General features: G+C 51.2%; 1 protein-coding gene across 6 annotated transcripts in view; it reads left to right on the forward strand.

Annotated features, from left to right (window-relative positions):
- Positions 1-18,209, forward strand: part of rerea (arginine-glutamic acid dipeptide (RE) repeats a) — a 153,254-nt gene extending 135,045 nt beyond the window's left edge. For 4 of the 6 annotated variants that reach the window (XM_088617187.1, XM_088617188.1, XM_088617186.1 and 1 more), the window contains 11 exons: positions 4,463-4,625; positions 5,162-5,254; positions 6,019-6,218; positions 7,566-7,727; positions 8,522-8,635; positions 9,011-10,455; positions 11,955-12,177; positions 12,515-13,331; positions 14,247-14,387; positions 15,049-15,229; positions 15,826-18,209. In XM_088617187.1, coding sequence (XP_088473313.1) covers positions 4,463-4,625; positions 5,162-5,254; positions 6,019-6,218; positions 7,566-7,727; positions 8,522-8,635; positions 9,011-10,455; positions 11,955-12,177; positions 12,515-13,331; positions 14,247-14,387; positions 15,049-15,229; positions 15,826-15,859 — 3,573 coding nt within the window. In that variant the 3' untranslated portion in view covers positions 15,860-18,209. The remainder of the gene's footprint in view (positions 1-4,462; positions 4,626-5,161; positions 5,255-6,018; positions 6,219-7,565; positions 7,728-8,521; positions 8,636-9,010; positions 10,456-11,954; positions 12,178-12,514; positions 13,332-14,246; positions 14,388-15,048; positions 15,230-15,825) is intronic. The other 2 variants (XM_088617189.1, XM_088617191.1) reach the window with 1 other exon arrangement.
- Positions 18,210-20,136: the final 1,927 nt, after the last annotated feature.

Below are 20,136 nucleotides of genomic sequence, written 5' to 3' on the forward strand. Positions count from 1 at the left end.
CAGTCTTTATCTGCGTTCTGGAGTGGGGCTTCACACTGGGATGTCAGCCGGCCATGCTCCTTGCTTGTGCCTGGCTGTGGCTGAGGCGCACCTGGCGGCCTCTTATTCCTACCTGCAGCTGCCTGGGAGTGCGGACGCCGAGGCCAGCAAGGGGAAGCGCTCACTAATGTGTCAGCGCCTTAAAATGAAAGGCCCAGGCTCCAGCAGCGTGCACTATTGTTAATGCAAAGAAAAAAAGCAATAACAGCTGATTGGTTGTTTTGGAAATAATTTTTCTGATTTTTTTTTTTATTCTGTTTTTTTTTTTTGCCATTTCTTAGAGACCATGAGCAATTTGGTAAGACTGTCCAAGCCAAGTTGTGCTTTTCGGGGGGTAGTCTGCTACTCCAGTTCCACACCACAGAGATTCTTATGGTTGCACCATAACCCAATTTTGGGTGTTGACAGCGTGTTTCCCCCTAGGAGCACAAGGAGCTGTGGCTGCTTTTGTTTCTTGCTCGGGCACTTGTTTAGCCAGAGTGACTGTACACAGTGCAAAAAAAATGCACAATTTATAGGTGGGCAAAGCCAAAGCAGCATGTTGCTGAAAACCCTGCCTCACGCACACATGTGCAAGTGTGAGTAGTACATGAAGACTCTTTAGCTCCTTAATGCTAACCTTTGTTCCACTGTGGAGCTGTAGCTGCTGCGGGGGGCAATATCTTAGTTGAATGGCTGTGCGAATAATCTCGCAGAGCAATGAGGAAGCCTCTTGCATGGTCTCCGCTGAGCTCACCCGTGCTAGGTACACAGCCACTGTTGTACACTGTCAGCTGTATAATTGGCCATCGGAGTGTGGAGTCTGCCCCGCCAGTGTTTTGAGAAGAGCTCATTAATTGAGTCAAGAAATTGCAACAGTGGACAGGAGCGATTGATCTGTTGCTCTTCTGCAAACAGGCCTTTTAAGCCACAAATTGGAGCAGTTGTACCTTTCAGCCCCGAGCGGTTTAACGTTTTGATGACTTGTTCCGCTGTTTTCTATTGCTTTCATAAATAGTCCGTGGCAATTGGGAAGGGGGCGGCGAGGGTTTTTTTGTAAGTGCAGATAAATCGGGAGGCATGGCACAGCAGTGTCTAAGATGAACCCCTGAATAATGCAGGTTGGCCTGTGTGTGCAAGCGATGGCAATCTTTACTGACTTGGCTCCCCTAGCACGCGTTAACTCGTTAGCACTCGTTAACACATCGGTGGGTTGCAAAAGGGGTGCAGCTGGGGAGAGCACGTGGTCATCTCTTCATTAACGAGATGCTCCCCGTTGCCGGCGGGGGAAACGCTGCAAGCTTGCGGATTTGCCTGTCGCGTCTCTTTTGACATCTTGTCTGCTGAGAAAAGTTAAATCCTTCTCGCGAGCCGCTAAAGGAGGAATTAATGCTCTTGTGCCAGGAGAGTGTATAAAAAAAGCTCGGCGAACCTGGGGGGGGGGGTAGAATCAATAGGGAGCAAAAATTAATTGTGGTGGTAAAGTAGGAAACACTTGAAAGGTTAATTATTATAGCTGTGCAATGAAAAGGCATGTCCTGATCTAGAATTCAACAAGAAGCTGCATGTGACTGCTTTCATAATGGACACTTGATACGCAAATGCTCCTGTCTGGCTTATTTAAACGAGGGCCCTGTACAGCGTTTGGGGAACGTGTATCCACCATGCCAGAATCTGTATTGAATAGCCGCAGGAAACACGGGGCCTATTGTCTGCTGGTGTAATTTTAACTTTACCTTGCCTGTTGATAAATCTGCTCTGTTTGCGCAGTCTTGTGCAACTCCTGTCCTGCTCTCCATTTGTCTGATGTCACTGGTGCTGTCAGGTCCTTTGATTACAATAAGCCACATGATGTTAATCCTTTGTTTACTGAAGGCAAAGAACAGGCTTGGCGCTAAACACACAAGCGCAGCCTGTTCTGTGTATTTAACGTTTCACAGACTGAGATAAGGGGACTGAGGAGGAAAGGCAGTAGTCACAGTATCACCTACAGCAGTGTTACTGTGCAGGTCTGCCTGCCTGGGCCAGCTTTTCCACCAGGTTCCCATTAATAAGCCTTTGCCTGTGTGTGCAGAACACTGCACCACCTCTGGGATAACGAGAAGTGTTTTTTTTCTATTTCTTTGGAGAGACGGCTGACGCTGGGCTTTGGACTAGATATATTAAACTGTGTGTGCAGACAGAATAGCTGCAGGCAAGTTGAGCCCTGGGCAGAAACCTGATCACAGCTCCTCAGCTATACACCCTACAGATTACAGTTCACCACGTTTCCCTCTTGATTGGTGAATAACTTGAACCTGCGTTTGAAATTTTTACGTGCACCTTCTTGTGCAACATTGAATAGCTTTGCTCTTTAAAAAAACAAGTGCTTTCCAAATGCTACAAAAAATAACTTTGAAGGATGTTGAAGTGTTTTATTTTCTTATTATTTAAAGGCTAAATAGTACATATTAGAGTGTGTGAGATGCCACAGCTATAAAACACGTCTGCTCTGGCAGTGCTTTAATTGGTCTTTTATGGAGGTTTTTTCGTCAAGAGGGAAAGGCAAGTTCTCTTCCTCTCATCTTTATTTTATTGATAGAGTGTGGCTCGTGTTGAACGGAAATAAAGTACGAAATAAAAACACTATTTCAGCGAAAACAATCCAGTGGTAAATGAGATTAGCAGGGTTTAGATCTTGTTAAGGAAACAGACAAATTAGTTTCCGTACCTATTTTGTGAACAGTAAGCACACAGGGTGTTCGGCTGATTCGATTTGGCTACCACTGTGTTGTCTCGTTGACTACCAAGAAAATATAGCCATTTACACGAGAAAAAAAAGAAAACCTCGAAAAAATTCTAATCCGGAAACAGAATAATTACACCCACTCGAATCAACTGTTTTATGCTTATTATTTGGAGTGTTGTCAGAAGTGGCTGTTAATTTTTGTGGGCTGACTCACTAAAGCACTTTTTGATCCGTGATTGCATGTGTTAATGTTTCAGTAGGGTATTGATTTCCTCGCTAGCTTTTGTTCGTTAAATTTATACGCTCTGGGCTCTGGCAGTGCACGCTGTGCATGTTTGATTAAAGTTCAATTGACTTTGCCAGCGAGGAGGCCAGGAGCCATTTCGCTCCCGATTTGTAGCACCAAAGCTCTACCGACATGTTCTTTTGTTTCCATTCAAGCTTCTGCCACCCATGCAGTCTCCCAACGCGCTCATCCTAATCCTGCGATAGTCACTGCGCCCCAGAGCCTAATCCGCGGACAGGCACTTCTGTAGCAGCGTGCAGACCCGCTGATAAAACCTGCCCTGGATTTGTACCTGCCGTTCCCAGTCCAGCAGTGTCTGACTCACTGCTGCTTCCCCGGCCAACCCCTGACCTCTTTGTCTTCAAACGTGCTGAATTTTTTTTCCTTTCCCCTTTTTTTTTGCAACTTAGGCAGTTTAAAGGTGCATTTTCTAAACCCTTCACAATTCTAAAGCTTGATTCTGGCTTTTTCTGTGCAGAAGTTTGGATTGTGCAGTTCTGTAGAACTGGAAAGGTTCGAATCTCTTTTACTGCTCTGAAGTGATCTCTGGTTTTGGAAGAGCATGTCGTTTTTTTTTAATTTAGAGGTTTTTTGAAGGTTGGACATTGGAGCAATTTCCACTGTGTTTTTACTGTGTTTCAACAGCGGTATGTTTAGATAAGATGACGTTTTAAATGGGCATCACTGTTTTTATGTTCTAAAAAAAACGTTTCGGTCTATATTTGCTTTTCTGATGACATTTCTCCTGTAGTATTAAACTTGCTCATGCCAAAAATAAAACAAGTTCTCAGTGAGCAGAACTTGCAAGTGACCACACCCATTGTCCCAGCTAAATCGCAGACATTATCTTCTAGAGAAGGGATGGAAAACTCGTTCTTAACTAATTTCTTCCACATGTGCTAGTTTGTGAAATGTCCTTGTTCTTTGAAAAGGAGCTCGACAATATTATTGGCTCATTGTAATCTGTATTGGAGAAATGTTATCGTAGGCTGCCAGAATGTTACAAGACATTCACCAGAGCTAGAAGCTGTTCAGGCTGACAGCATTTTAAAAGAAAGGTGTTCTGTTGCAAGTTGTTTCACAAGTGATTTCACTTTCTGTCTAGTTTTTGCTGAAATGCTCACTGCATTGTAAGCCATCAAAACTATTTTAAGTTTGATGGGTCTGCATTAGTTTGGAGTTTTGTGTGTTTGTACAGCACTTGAGTGGAAGGAAACTAGAGAGCCATCCACCGACTGATTTGGCCTTAGGTTATTCTGTTTACTTAAGGAACATATTTGCCATTTTTGAAAGTCCTTTCTTTGCTGTTGTGAATTAAAAATATTTATAAAATATACATGTGATTTATGTAGGTTTACGCTGGTGTATGGCCCCCTCTACAGAAACTGAGAGTGAGCGATTTGTTGACTTCCTCTTTTCCCCATCTGCAGGGCGAGTTGATAACGTTTTATTACTACTGGAAGAAGACCCCCGAGGCCGCCAGCTCGCGGGCCCACCGCAGACATCGCCGGCAGCCCGTCTTCCGCCGGATCAAGACGCGCACCGCCTCCACGCCCGTCAACACCCCCTCCAGACCGCCCTCCAGCGAGTTCTGTGAGTGTGCCGGGGCTGGGCAGGGGAACGGTGTGAGACGGGACAGGCCTGCAGCGACGTGGGCCGGGAGGCGCCCTGGCGCTGGTGGCTTGGTGAAGGCCGGGCTGCTCTGACCAGTCGGGAGCTGGGGAATCGTGTCTGCTCCTCCTCCTCTTCCTCTCCCCTGTGTGGAGTGCAGGAGACACGCCAGGGAGCCCTGAGCTACAGGAGAGGGCCCAAAGTGGCATAGTCTCACATGGCTGGCAGTGCCAGATTAATCCAAAATCAGGAACAGGGACCTCAGTAATCACTGTTGCCCCCCCCTGCAGGGGACAAGCCTGCACTGCCCTCAGTCCAGACCAGCCTGCTCCTCGCCCTCTGGCATCTTTGCAATGAAAGCTCTGAGAGATAATGACCCGGTGCGCGGGGGGCCGATATCAGTGGGTGCCCGTTTCTCCGTGTCCCTCCTGCGCTCCTGGTTGATGGGCAGAGAGCAGCAGTGGCGTTTCCGTGCGGGGAGGAGGACTCAGTGTTTTGTTTCTTCCCTCCTCTTCCAGTGGACCTCAGTTCTGCGAGCGAGGATGACTTCGACAGCGAAGACAGCGAGCAGGAGTTGAAAGGCTACGCCTGCCGTCATTGTTTCACAACCAGTAAGCTTTGTTATTCCCTTAAAGAATAAGCATGGCGCTACCTTAATGGGGGGGGGGGGGTAGGGTGGAGGTGGATCCTATATTGCAGTAATTTCAGATTTAAGTTAGTCATATTTAGGTCACCCACAAGCCTTCTTTTCTCTAACGAAGTGGAAACTGATCATAGCTTTCTCTGACAGTGGGACTTAAGGATGTGCGAATGCTTGTGTGATTAGCGTGTACAGCTGTTTATTTAATTTAATTAGGCTCTGCTGCAGTCTTTACATCCCTGAGCAGTGTCAGTGTTCTGGTGCAGTCTCTGGCGTTCAGAGCACCCAGACCAGTCTTCGTTCTGCCCCGGTGGGTTAGAACCGTACCAGCACGTCTCTGAAGCCGTGACGGCTTGGGTCTCGCAGTGCGTGCTGTTTTATTTTTGCCTGGTTTCTGTTTTTTTTTCCCCAACATGGCAGTGGGACAAAGTACGTTTTTAGTAACGAGCTGAATGAGAGCAAGGATCCTAAAAGAAGGCTCCTGCGTCAGGCGGCGTGCGCGTGTGTGTTACAGGCCGCCGATGGGGCTGGACAGAAGGGAGTGTGTGTGCGCGTGTGCCCGCGTTTGTGTGCTGCTTCTTGAGCTCCTGCACGTGGGGTCAGGGCCTGGGCTATGGCTTGCGCTTCCTCTGCGCGTGCGTGTGCGCGTGAGATGTGTGGCCTGGCGGCACGCAGGAGCCGTGACGGACTCACCTGAGACGTCGGCGCTTGTTTTTTTCATCCCCCCCCTTCCAGCATCCAAGGACTGGCACCACGGCGGGCGGGAGAACATCTTGCTGTGCACGGACTGCCGGATCCACTTCAAGAAGTACGGGGAGCTGCCGCCCATCGAGAAGCCCGTCGACCCTCCGCCTTTTATGTTCAAACCCGTCAAAGAGGAAGACGATGGACTTAGCGGCAAGCATAGCATGAGGACCCGACGGAACAGAGGCTCGGTAAATACCTGTCCTGGAAAACACCAGCAAAATGCCAAAAGTCCCCTGCTTTTCCGGAATCCTCAGCTAGAGTAAAATCCAAACACGAGGCCGTTCTTAGCCCGTTGTATTTTTTTAAAAGAAAAGGTCGGATGACGCTCTCCGCAGGCCACCTGTAGGCTCGGGTGAAAGCGCTCATCTGCTCCTCCCGATCTTTCACGGGCACATCGTAGCCGTAGGCGGTCGCTGAAGAGCTGGGCGGCGCGGCCTCTCCGCCAGACCCGCTCCAGGGGCGGGTGTGCGTTTCACTGGGCGGCGAAGGCAGCTCCGCCTCCCCAGAAGCCCGCTCTGTCAGTCCTGCCTGACGACCTGCGCTTGACAGGCCTCATCAGCTTTCCTTGAGTCATTAATCAAAGCAGCTGCTAGATTAATAAGAAACAGCTGTAAACAGCGTTCCTTATTACTGCGTAATCTTAGACAATTCCCAAGTGCATCGCAGAACCACACCGTAGCCTACTTTTTCCGTTAGTATTTTTTAGCGGCTGTCAAGGCAATATTCCCTCGTAGATATATAAGATGTTTTTTTGGTCCCTGAGTGATTTCAAATCTGAAAACCTCAGTGTTTATTATCCGTTTAGTTTTTTAACAGGTAGATTCCAGTTTTAGCAGCTCTGCTGTCTTGTCTCGCATCAACACGAGGCCAAAGAGAGTTCTGTGTAATACTCCTGCGGGATTTCTTTGGCAGGCTTCTTGTCAGTCTAGAGCAGACTGCCCGTGATGCCAACCCCAAACCTTTTCCGAGAAGAGGCCATTTGGAAAGTGGGCACTTAACGAGCTGCGGGCTCTTGTTAGCGAGCTACCTGCGCGTTTGCATCACGGGGACAGTGAGCACTAACCTGTCAGAAAGCTCAAGCTTGTGTTTCAGAACACTTGCTCTCCCAGTTGAGGCTCTTCAGTAAAAGATATCGGTCTCATCTGCTTATTATTGCCACTGATTTCTTACTGGATGGCTCTCGACGTAAAACCGCAGGTGCACCGCTGTCTGGAGCCGGGTAGAAAATGAGCATGCAGTGTTCTGTAGGGAGTCGTACAGATTCATCAGCAGCTGCTAGGGATCTTTTACATAATCACTGCATCAGGGGTGTCCAGCCCTGGTCCTCGAGAGCCACAGTCTTGTTTATTCCTATAGGTCACTCTAAATCAGGGGGGCCCAGCCCTGGTCCTGGAGAGCCCCACTTCACTTGTTCTTATAGGTCACTCTAAGCCACTCTTGGTATTTCACGATTGGGAGCAGTGGCTCAGTTACCGCCAGCAGTAGCTCACGCCTCACTGCTCACGCCTCGCTGCTGTGCTCCCGGATCCTTTCAGATGTCGACGCTCCGGAGTGGCCGTAAAAAGCAGACAGCCAGCCCTGATGGCAGAGCCTCGCCCCCCAACGAGGACATGCGCTCCAGTGGGCGAGCCTCCCCCAGCGCCGCCAGCACCTCCAGCACCGACAGCAAGGCGGACTCCATGAAGAAGCCCAGCAAGGTACCCTTCCCAGACTCTTCCCACTGCTCCTCTTGCAGGGCCTCAGCCTCATTGCGCTGAAGGTCTTGTTCATGGATCCTCCTCAGTAGGGGGCCTGACTTTCTCCACGTCGTTGTGGATAAGAGCATCTGAAATTCAGTCTAAACATGTATTCGCTTTGAAGCATCGCAGGGGCAGTCGTGCCATATTTTTAATTGGACACTGAGTGCAAAAACGAAGTGCAAGAAACAGGTTGGATGAATAGGGCAGTCGGGAAGAACGAGACAGTGTGGTTGTACGGGGGTGGTGCAATAGAAGATTAAAGTGAGCAGGAGCTGCCAGCGCTCTGGCCTGTGGAGTTGTAGAGTGACCAGAAGACCAGTGCCCAGCACACTCACGGTCTCAGTTCTGTAGCTCATGAGAAACCTGCCTGGAACTGCAGGCCAAATGAATATATTTGAGCTCAGTTGTCTACAGAGCTGTGTAAGTAATGCGTTTTTGTCACAAGCAAGGCCAGCAATTAAGCATTTAAGGCTGAAAAACATTTCATTTGAAAATGATGAAGACTCAACTGCTCTCATTTGTTCAGATGACTCCCTTGAGAATGATTTTTACAGGGTAATTAAAGAAGGCCGAGATTTCTCTTCCTTAGCCAAATGACTGAGTTTAACACGATTGCTTTTTTAATATGGAATCTGGGGGTTGGGGCTTGAGCTTGATGAACTCCTGCGTGCGCCCACATGCCAGGGGTCAGCGCAGCTCGCCAGGCGAGGGTAATGGCTTTTATATCTTGGGGCGTCTTTGTTTTCCCGCAGAAGATGAAAGAAGAGGTGCCCTCGCCATTGAAGAGTGCCAAACGACAGAGGGAGAAAGTGGCGTCTGACACCGAGGAGCCAGAGAGGTCGACCACAAAGAAATCAAAAACTCAGGTGAGGAGGAGGGGGCGCTGGGGGACTCACGGGCACGGTGATTGGCTGACAGGTGCTGCTCTAGAAGCACGAAGCTTGAGCGCGGTGCTGCCATCTGCTGCCTTTCTAACCCCAAACCTCGCATTTTATTGAGCGAATTTAATTTGACCTCCTAGAGCTGCGGGGTCTGTGTAGTTTTAGTTGATTACGCTGGAGGAAAGCAAGAAGCCTTGTTCGTGGTCCTTGAGTTGAGTTTTATAGCACGTGCACAGTTTTGTTCAGAAAATGAAAAGGTTCAGCAGAGCGGCCTCGTGGCGATGTCAGAAACCGCCGTGTCCGCGCAGGAGGCAGGGAGCCGGCTCGCGGCCACACTGACATTGCGGTTGGGTTTTCCAGGAGATGAGCCGGCCTGACTCCCCGTCCGAGTGCGAGGGGGAGGGCGAGGGGGAGAGCTCGGACAGCCGCAGCGTCAACGACGAGGGCAGCAGCGACCCCAAGGACATCGACCAGGACAACCGCAGCTCCTCCCCCAGCATTCCCAGCCCCCGGGACAACGAGAGCGACTCCGACTCTTCGGCCCAGCAGCAGGTGCTGCAGGCGCAGCACCCCCCCGTCATCCAGTCTCAGGGCGGCCCCCTGCAGGCCGCGGCTGCCCCTCAGGCCTGCCCTGCGCAGCTGCCCGCCTCCACCCCTCCCTCCGCGCCCCCCCAGGTGTCCCCCCCCATCCCCCAGCCCCCCTCGGTCCCGGGCCAGCAGCAGCCCCAGCCCTCCCCGCTGTCGCTCATGCAGCCCGGACCCGTGCTGCTTCCCCAGAGGCTGCCCTCCCCCCACTCGCCCCTGCAGGGGCTGTCTCAGGCACAGGCCGCGCCCCAGGCCCCCCCGCAGTCCTCGCAGCCCCCCTTGCACGTGCCGCTGCCCCACCCGCTGCAGGGCGGCCCCTCCCTCCTGCAGCATCCTCTGCCCCCTCAGCCGTACGGCATGGCCGCCGCCGCCTCCTCTCAGTCTCAGGTGCCCCCGGCCCCCCCGCTCCCCAGCCAGCCCCTGGCCCCGGGGCACTCGCAGCCCCTGCCGCCGCCCCACACCCCCCCCTCCCAGGGGCAGCCCCCCCTGCAGGCTGCCGCCCCGCCCCAGCCCCCCCGCGAGCAGCCGCTGCCCCCGGCGCCCCTGGCCATGCCCCACATCAAGCCCCCGCCCACCACGCCCATCCCCCAGATGGCCACGCCGCAGCCGCACAAGCACCCCCCTCACCTGTCCGCGCCCCCTCCCTTCCCCCAGATGCCCTCCAACCTGCCCCCGCCGCCGGCCCTGAAGCCGCTGAGCTCCCTGTCCACCCACCACCCCCCGCCGCCCCACCCGCCCCCCCTGCAGCTCATGCCCCAGGGGCAGCAGCTGCAGGCCCCCCCCGCCCAGCCGCCCGTCCTCACGCAGTCCCAGACGCTGCCCCTGCCCCCGCCCTCTGCCCCGCCCCCCTCCGCCTCCGCCCCCCACCCCGTCCCGGCCCAGCCCCCCTTCTCCCAGCACCCCTTCATCCCCGGGGGCTCCCCGGTCCTGCCCCCCTCCTCGGCGCCCACCAGTTCCTCGTCCTCGTCCTCGTCCTCGTCCTCCTCCTCCTCCGCTGCCCTGCCACCCGGCCTGCAGCCGCCCTCGGCCTCCATCTCCACGCCCCTGCCCCCCTCCGTCGGCGCGTCCTGCCCCGGGCCCCCGGGGGGGCCGCCCATTCAGATCAAGGAGGAGCCCCTGGATGAGACGGAGGAGCCCGAGAGCCCCCCCCCGCCCCAAAGGAGCCCGTCTCCCGAGCCCACCGTGGTCAACACGCCCAGCCACGCCAGCCAGTCGGCAAGGTAGGTTCAGGAGCCGGCTCTGGGTCGGGGGGTCTCCAGGTTTTTAACGAGGTTTTCTGACTTGTTTTTTCGGGGTGTGCGCCCTTCAGGCTTTGCCAGCCAGCTGTTTTGCTCTTGTTGCTGGAGGTGTTCTGTCCCCTTTCTTTCTCCGCTCAAACACATCTCATCCCGGAGGAATAAGCTCTCGAGTACGTCAGTAGCGTAGCAAGCACCGAGTGATGCGCGTGAAAAGGTTTTGTCATCGTTAACCTCGGTGTAACTATCCCTTTTCTGTATTCCGCTGAGTTTCTCAGTTGTTTTGATACACTTCTATCTGTAAGCGGCCACTCTTCTCAATTGAACATGAGTGGGGAAGGAGGCAAAGCCCAGTTTGTTTGGATGTGCAGGCAGGGCTAGTCTGAAGGGAGCACCCATCCTCCTCCCGGCTGGGGCCTCAAGCTCATGAATCGCACAGGAGGCGGCCGCTTGAGGTGGGGATGGACATTGAAAAGACAGCTTTTGTTTCAGTTCAGTTTTCCTTCTGTCAGTTCCTGGTTTGCCTCTCCAGATCGAATCTGGAAATAAACACACAAAAATAAGGGGTGAAAGGGACTTAAATTGATACCCCTACATAGAGTTAAAGACTTTATGGAGCAATTGCATATTTACTGCAGTGAAGTACCTTCCTAAAGTCCAACAACAACGTCCCACCTGGGATGTGAATCCACAGCCTTCTTAAAATCTAATCACAAGCTCAGCTGTGACCCATCATACATGATGTGTTAGCCTGGGCTAGTCTGCTTCAGCATTTTCTTTCCTAAACCCTTGCAGTTTGTGTGCTTTGTATGGCGTGGCTCCTTAGTGATTCATACTGGCTTCTTGTTTTTAAACGTCTGGTCTCGAATAGACCCAAGCACGTGCAAGCCCTCTAACACTGACTTAGTATTTCTGCGCTGTGTGAGAACCCTTCCTTTATGTGACCTCCCTGTGCTGTCAGCTTTCCTAAGGAAAACTGAAGGTTGGAAGGATGTAATGGAGGTATAAGGGTATGTTCTGTCAGCTTTATTTTCCAGAGGAAAGATGACCAAATTATGGAGTTGTGTGCTTGATGGGCTTGTGTTTGCTCAGTGTGATCAACCTTCAAGATTCATGGAGTCTTCTGCACTGCGGTTCATCCGCATCCTTCTGAGAAACGGATTGATTGTTTCTGAACTTTCTCTCCCCATTTTTAGTCTCTTGACAACCTCATAAACAATGGAAAGTTACTGTGCTGTAACCGAGTAGCACGGAGATGAATGGTTTGGATGTTATTTCAGGGATCCTTAATGGATTCAGCTATCTTGAGTGCTAGATTTGGATTTAAATGCATAAAAGGAGAGGAGGAGAGGTTTCAGTACCAGATGGTTCCCCGTTTCTCCCCGATCCCGAAAAACGACGGACCTCCGTCGCGCGCGTCGGTCTGCATTCCGGAGATCCCGGGAAGGGGAGTTGCTTTAACGGGGCGCCTCCCTGCCTTCCAGGTTCTACAAGCACCTGGACCGGGGGTACAACTCCTGCGCCCGGTCGGACCTGTACTTCACGCCCCTGGCGGCATCCAAGCTGGCGAAGAAGAGGGAGGAGGCGCTGGAGCGGGCGAAGCGGGAGGCGGAGCAGAAGGCCCGGGAGGAGAAGGAGAAGGAGCGGGAGAAGGAGAAGGAGCGCGAGAGGGAGCGCGAGAGGGAGAGGGAGGTGGAGAGAGCTGCCGTACGTATCTTCCTTTCCTCCTTCCCTAACTCCCCCACGGGTGCGGATTGGATGCGGCAGCTCACCAGCGGCGAGAAGCTGTTGGTCTGCGTCCCGCTGCCCGTCGTCATTTCCGTTTTGCCTGTTTGTCGGAGCCCTGTTTTCTTTCATTTTCCCCCAGCGCGATACCGATCGGTAACTTTGCAGGTAACTTTTAACGCCCCGGTTGCCGTCAAGGCATTGCCTTCACGCCGTACTGAAGGGCTGTAGCTGAGCGGCCTGCAGCGGTAGTCCTCCGCCGGGAAGCTCGCGGTGTCTGATGGCGGCGTGTCCGTCTTGTCCCCTGTTCTCCCCGCAGAAGGCCTCCAGCTCTTCCCACGAGGGCCGGATGGGCGACGCCCCCATGGCCGGCCCGGCCCACCTGCGGCCGCCCTTCGAGCCGCCGCCCACGACCATCGCCGCCGTGCCGCCCTACATCGGCCCCGACACGCCCGCGCTGCGCACGCTCAGCGAGTACGCCCGGCCCCACGTCATGTCGCCCACCAACCGCAACCACCCCTTCTTCGTGTCGCTCAACCCCGCCGACCCCCTCCTCGCCTACCACATGCCCGGCCTCTACAACGCGGACCCCGGCATGCGCGAGCGGGAGCTGCGCGAGCGCGAGATCCGGGAGCGCGAGATCCGGGAGCGCGAGCTGCGCGAGAGGATGAAGCCCGGGTTCGAGGTCAAGCCCCCCGAGCTGGACAGTCTGCACCCCGCCGCCAACCCCATGGAGCACTTTGCCCGGCACGGGGCCATCACCCTCCCGCCCATGGCGGGTCCGCACCCCTTCGCCTCCTTCCACCCGGGCTTGAACCCTCTGGAGAGGGAGAGACTGGCGCTGGCCGGCCCCCAGCTGCGGCCGGAGATGAGCTACCCCGACAGACTGGCGGCCGAGAGGCTGCACGCCGAGCGCATGGCCTCCGTGGCCAACGACCCCATCGCCCGGTTGCAGATGTTCAACGTCACCCCCCACCACCACCAGCACTCGCACATCCACTCGCACCTGCACCTGCACCAGCAGGACCCGCTGCATCAAGGTGAGGGCACTGACTCCCCAGCACGGATCAGAGCGGGAAAGCAGCACATGGTTCAGAAATGTGGGACCTGCTCCCCCATAACCAGGCACTTTGAGGGTTAGTTCCTAAGCTTACATTTTTGATTCTGGTGACTCTTTGTTTCTTTTTATTTATATTTTTTTTTTTTTGTCCTTGGCGATGATACATCCTGAGCGGTGAGCGGTGTCACGCGCGTGAAGGCGACGTGGGGGGGGGGTGGCTCCTCTTATCAAAGCAAAAAGCCTTCCGTAGCGGGGAGGAAGGCGACTCCAAAAAAAAAAAAAAAAGTCGGCACTGGTAATGGACCTCGAAGAGCCTGGTTTGAGGAGAGCTTGCTGTGGGAGAGGAGGGTGGGGGGGAGGGTTCTGGTTTCCCAGTCCCTCGGGCTGTTTAAACCTGCAACTCTGCAATAGAGGAAGCCGGAGATGCGCCTGTGGTCGGTTTGCATCTGACCGGCATGATCAAGTGTGCGTCAGTGCTTTTTTTTTTAGAATGGTTTTGCCTCACAGCACCGCGGTGAAACTGTCCAGCTCTCCTAAAAACCGTAGAGATGCTTCGGTGTTTTTAAACGGCTCGTCCGTGCTTCATGCAAGATGTGTGTAATGGATGATAACCCTGCTTACCTTTGCCACCTCCGTTCACGGTGGGGGTGTTTATGCATCGACTCCTTCATTAATTCAGCTTATAAAAACTGTACTCATCTGATTAACGTATGTACCAGTCTTTGACAGTTACACTGTATTTCAGATCATGTTCTTTTGTATTCCTTGTGCTTGTACTTGCATGTGTTCTCTTGGTGCGGTTTCTGTTCAGGAGACGGTGTCCGTGTCTGGTACCGATGGCTCTTGGGGAGTTAATTGAAGAGTCTGTCCTAAGCGAGTGAGAGCCGATGGGACAGGCAGTCGGTCCTGCTGTCTGCCGCTGTGTGTGTGGGGTTCTGTGCAGCGTGGATCCCGGCGCTCTGTACTGACCCGGCTGTGCTGTGTGCTGCAGGTTCTGGTGCTCACCCCCTGGTGGACCCCCTGGCAGCAGGACCCCACCTGGCCCGCTTCCCCTACCCTCCCGGAACCATCCCCAACCCGCTGCTGGGACAGCCCCCCCACGAGCATGAGATGCTCCGGCATCCTGTGTTTGGTAAGGACATGCGTGCTGTTTCATTGTTTTAGCTACCCGTTAAAGCAGATGTGCTCAGAGCTTGGACTTGGTGAGTGTTGCGCTGAATTGGCTCAGGTGGCTGTGCAGCTCGACCCGGCCTCCCTCCCAGGACTCCCCGGCTACAGAGCCCACGAGCCCCCAGAACAGCTGGCTCTGCCCCAGTTCCTCCGCTTCGTTTCTCTCTCTCCGAGGGATGATCTCCTCCGCAAGCTTTGAGCCTCGTCTGCTGCAGCTCGTCTTGAGATCTTACACCCACCCCGAAGTGGATGTGTGAAATAGAAATAACTGTTCCTGTGTTGCGGAGGGAGCTGGGATTTTGTTAATGAATATGGGAAGTGATGCTTTTTCCCTCCCTACGTAGTTGAGAACTTTCTAGGAGAGTTTAAGACACTTCATCGGAAAAAGAGTCCATTTCCACCTAGTATGATGTCCCCTCAAACATCTCTGGAAGTTTATACAGTAGAAGCCTGGTTTATGACTTAAATGAAAGATAATCCTGCTGGTATAAAAGACCCCTCACATCATGCATGGCACAATTTAAACTATACTTTCACCCAGTGATAAACCTCTATTAATGTACTCTTTCATCCTTTATGGGTGACTTTTCCAAAAGGCTTTTTTTTCCCGCGTCTCTCCGCAGGCACCCCGTATCCCCGAGACCTGCCGGGAGCGCTGCCGCCCCCCATGTCTGCGGCCCACCAGCTGCAGGCCATGCATGCCCAGTCCGCGGAGCTGCAGAGGCTGGCCATGGAACAGCAGTGGCTCCACGGCCACCACCACGTGCACGGGGGGCCCCTGCCCGGCCAGGAGGACTACTACAGGTGAGGCCAGCCTGCGGACAGTGGAGGAGAGCAGTTCTTACAGTGCACAAGGCAGCACCACACGATGTAGACAGTCCATTACAAACATCATAAATAATCATTCCTCACACCTGTTATAGCGCCTTTCTTGGCACTCCACTCAAAGCACTTTACAGGTCGTGGGGATCCCCTCCACCACCCCCCAGTGTGCAGCCCCACCTGGGTGATGTGACGGCAGCCATAGTGCGCCAGAACACTCCCCACACCCCAGCTCTCAGTGGGGAGGAGAGCAGAGTGATGTCGCCAGTTCAGAGACGGGGGTTATTAGGAGGCCATGATTGGTAAAGGGCAGGGGAAGATTTGGTCAGAGCGCCAGGGGTAACATCCCTACTATTTCGAGAAACACCCTGGGGTTTTTAATGACCACGGAGAGTCAGGACCTCGGTTATATGTCTCACCCGAAGAACAGCGCCTCGTTACAGTATAGTGTCCCCGTCCTGGCTGTGCTTGGTCCTGTGTTCAAGGAACCGTGTCTTCTGTGCGTTCAGATGTCAGCCTTCAGGATGGCCACGGAGCAGGCACTAACGTTTCGCTGTAACCGTCTGTTTTTGTTCCAGCCGCCTGAAGAAAGAAAGTGACAAGCAGCTGTAATCGGCGAGGGAAGGCGGTGCCGTGAGTGTGGGACACACCTTTATGGACAAGGTTCTGTGGAAGGATCTCCAGTCAATATCCTATGAACAATTTAAATTAAGAAGAAAAAAAAAAGATTGACAGATCTTCTGAAGATTTTTTGATCTTTTTTCGGTTTTTTATTTTTTTTTAACAGAAACAGGACTTTATTTCATATACGATATTCATTGAGTAAAGACACTTTCTCAAGACTGGTTGCGACTCCCTGCATGACGATATTTGGAGAACCTCCTGGCAGTTCTTGTAGGTGCTAGAATACAAGTCACTTTGTCACTGTGCTTAACGAAAGAAAAAAATAAAAAAGCAGTTAGGCAGTATATCCTAAATCTTCAAGTGCTATCTAAAATTCAACAGTTATTTTAATACATTGTAGGAAGTTTTTCATAATTTTAAAGAGAGCTCAATTCTGCAGCATGGCTTTTTTTGAGTCTGTAAATAAAAATATAAATATATATTATTATTATTGTTATTATTATTAGGTGTGGACTCCTAACCAAGGTGTTAGACCTCAAATATTATTGTTCTAAAGCATTATCCCTTTGTTTCAAAGGGGAGCACGATGGCATTATTTCAGCAGGAAAAATGGTTTCTGAAGCTGTTGGTGTGCAGTAGAGGGTTACAGGCATAACGGTACAGTACGTCTTGATCAACAACTCTGTAAATTATTTTTTGAATTGTTTTCCTGTCATCCTTAAAGACGTCATGCTTTGCAGTCAAAAATGCAGGTTTTTTTTCCATTGTACATGACTGCCATCCTTTGTATTCATTTCCAAACAACCCATGCACATGTTCATGTCTTCTTTTACATCTTTAACGTTCTGTGAGAGTCGAGGAGGGCGGGTTTCAAGCTGGAACTCGCTACGAGAGGCTCATGGGAAGGTTGTCAGGAGGGGTGAATTGCACTGACAGGCCACGCAGTCTGTGGTTCGGATCTTTATGAAGTGGTCATAGACGGAATGCAGAATTGGGTTTACAAAAAGAAAATGCACTTTTAAATTGTCTGCGATTTGATACCTTGCTTGGAGATATTCCCAGTACCAAAGTTGTTTTTTTTAAAAAAGAAATCCATCAGATTATTTAGGTTATTAATAGGTTATTTTAAGGAAAGGAGCAAAGAATTATTTTTAAGGCTAGTCATCCTTCAGTCCCTTTTCAGCGAGGGAGAAGGTGAGTAGTGGAATGTGAAGTCAAGATCTCTTCACAAAGCAGATCCATTACAACTTAACTTCATTTCAGTCTGTCGGCTTTGGTCTCATGGCATTTCTTTGTGTTGTACTGTGATTCTTTAAAGACTACGGTGAGGACCTTTTCTTTCCTAGAAGTAGGCTTTAATCCCCTCTGGGTGTTCCCAGCTCCAGGGTTCCCCCCAGAAGAGCCCCTCGGGCACCCTGCTGGCTGGTGGGAGGGGCAGTGATGATGTGGGCGGTTGAGTGAATGTAGGCTCAGTGGATCAGCGGGGGCGGCAGCATGGGCTGGCGGAGAGACTCGAGTCTCGGGTTTGTGGGTCTGGGGGCCTGAGAGTTCCCGAGGCGCAGGGCTGACCAGGGCTCTCGCGTCTTCGGAGTCGAGGGCTTTATTTGCCGTTGTAGGCTTCTTAGGTTTCAGTGTGATCGCTTTCACGTGACTTAACGTCAGAACGTGTAGAATAATTCATGGGCCGTTGCCCTGTTTTTTGTTTTGTTTTGTTCCCGTTCCAGTTGTTCGTTTTTGAGCCCCTCTGGGCGATTTTCATGAACATCAGAAATGTTTATTAACCCCCAAGGGAATTGTGTGCATCTCTGACTTCCTCAGTGGAAAAGACCAACCCGAAGGTCGTTCTTGAGTCAGTCTGAACACTACCTAGATTCTTGAAAAACCTGGGCAAGAGATGCACGCCCATCTGATTTTTACTTTTTACAACTATTTTTCCTCACAGAATGGAGAAGCTGTGAGTTGATGAGCGCTACATCCTGAATTTTACATGGCCACGTCCCTGTCACTGTGTCCAGTACCATGAATTGGCATCAGATTTCAGTTCGGTTTTTTTTTTGCTTCCGTGTATCAAACCTATGATGTTAAGTGTTGTCAATGGTTTAGCTTCTTGTTTCAAACTGGCAATAGCAGAATGTAAATTCTGACTGCTAAATTTATATATATAATGGTATCTTGAAGCTTATTGTATATATGAGTAGTTTGCCATGGGATAACACAATGTAAACAAAGTAGAAACAATTAAAACAATTGTGAGTCCTGTGTTTTCTCCATTTGAGTATTTTGTAATTTTTTTGAAAAATTTGTGGAATTAAAAATAAACTTAAGTTACACCACAGCACATCTGGGCTTCCCATGTGTTTTTGCTTTTTGTACCCTGGCTGGATTTTGACAATACTATTCAAGGTGTTTAAAAGAACTTGATTTCCCCACTACCTGCACGCTGGCAGAAGTGCAGTGCCTTCAACTGTGTTGCTGCATGTGAAGCAGCCACTTGTGAACCAGATTGTCATCCTTCATCTCCATCAATGCTATTTCCTGTTTCTGCAAGTGCTATATTTTTAAACTCTCTGTATTATTTTTTTTTTGTCCGAGGGGCTTTGATTTCTTGTTTTTCCTAGCAAGGGGGCTTTGGGATTTCTTGTAAATGTTATCCAAAAAACAAGTGTAAGTAATGATTACCGGTGCTCCCTAAAAGTCTTAAGATGAGTGAGTGTTCAATAAACTTTTAAGAGCCATCTCTGTCAGCAAAAACTATTACACTATTGTTGGAGACAATTGTTTGCAACATGTCTGTGTGTTATATGTGATATCCCCAGTTCTTCAGCTTGTGGAACAGGTGATCTAGATTGCTGTGTACAGTAGTTAAATTAAGGGCATGCTCATTTACCAACAGCACGACTCGGGATTTTACCATGTAAGGATTAAATCAAAGCATTTCACACTCGTGGATGCCATCTCTAGGGTACAGCAGAGGGATTAATGGCAATCCAAGGATTGTAAAACATCAGAATCCTTTATAGACGGGGAGAGGCTTTGTTTTCCATGGTAACATTTGTTACAAACAAGTCATGCAGCTGAGTAATCTGGAGGTTTCGGGCGGGGGAACAATTTACAGTACTTGAACTCTATATCAAAAACAAACTTGGATCCAGCTGGCCCTCTAGTCAGGAGAGAAGATAAAACTTAAATCCAGAAGAATTTGCTAATGCACAATGAAAATGGAGCCGTTTCAAGTTTCACATCAATAGCTCTTTTTTTTTTATCGCTGGAGATGGAATTTTTCCTTAGGATAACAATAATGAGCTTAAGTCATATGACTTCATAAAAAACAGGTTTGCAATATTTGATATTATACATTTTCCAAAATGAGCTCATGGACAATCTACAGAAATCGCCCTTTGAGAAGGGATGCTTTCCACTCATGCCAGAACAGAAGACGCCCTGACCGTGCCTTGCTTCGAGTTACCTGGTACCGTCTGGCTTCAACAGCTGGCGGTCGAGTCTGGATAGACCAGCCTTGAGGGACGGGGGGCAGGGGTCACGCCTGGGAGTGAAAATGCTCTTTCTTGGGGGGCCAGTGAGAGTGGCTGACATAGCTGAGTGTCCTAGCAGCAACTTCTGAGTGGGTTAGGACCTCCCAACGAACTGCCACTGAGCTGCAAATACATTTCACCCTTTATTGTTGTAGTCAGCCATTTAAAATCTCTTCCACCTTCACTGGGCCCTGTGTGTCTTTGTGTGGGTGGGGTGGGATCTTGCATTTATTTTACGATCCAGAGCTGATCACGTGGTCAGACCGCATGTTCGAGGCCTGGAAGAGGGAACCAAAGACCCGCGTGAGCGCAAGAAGAACATGCAAACTCCACACAGAAGGCGCTCCAGTCCACAGTCCACAGTGGCACCCGGGGCCCGTGAAAAAAAGCAGCAGAGCTACGCACACGACACAAACCCGTGTTTCTGAGAGAAGTGCGTGTGTTTTCCCTTCAAGTCCAGGGTCCTGGCGGAGAGGAACGGAGCCGCTCCGCTTCCTCCGCGCCGCCCACGGTCTTGTAGCGGCGCCGGTGAACAAGTTATGGTCACAACTTGAACATCGTTGAAAGAGTCAAAAAGCGGTAATTTTAGCGATTAAGATTTAATATGCCTCAGATTTGGCAATGTTTCTTTTTCTACGGATGCCAATTTGATAACGACCCCGTCCCCCCTTGTCTTGCGCCGGACGTTTCGGTAAAGCGGTGAGTCTTTTTTGTTTTACTCCCTGTTTCATT

This window comes from Lepisosteus platostomus, chromosome 23 (genome assembly GCF_059453375.1).
Source record: "Lepisosteus platostomus isolate fLepPlt1 chromosome 23, fLepPlt1.hap1, whole genome shotgun sequence".
NCBI classification, from domain to species: Eukaryota; Metazoa; Chordata; class Actinopteri; order Semionotiformes; family Lepisosteidae; genus Lepisosteus; species Lepisosteus platostomus.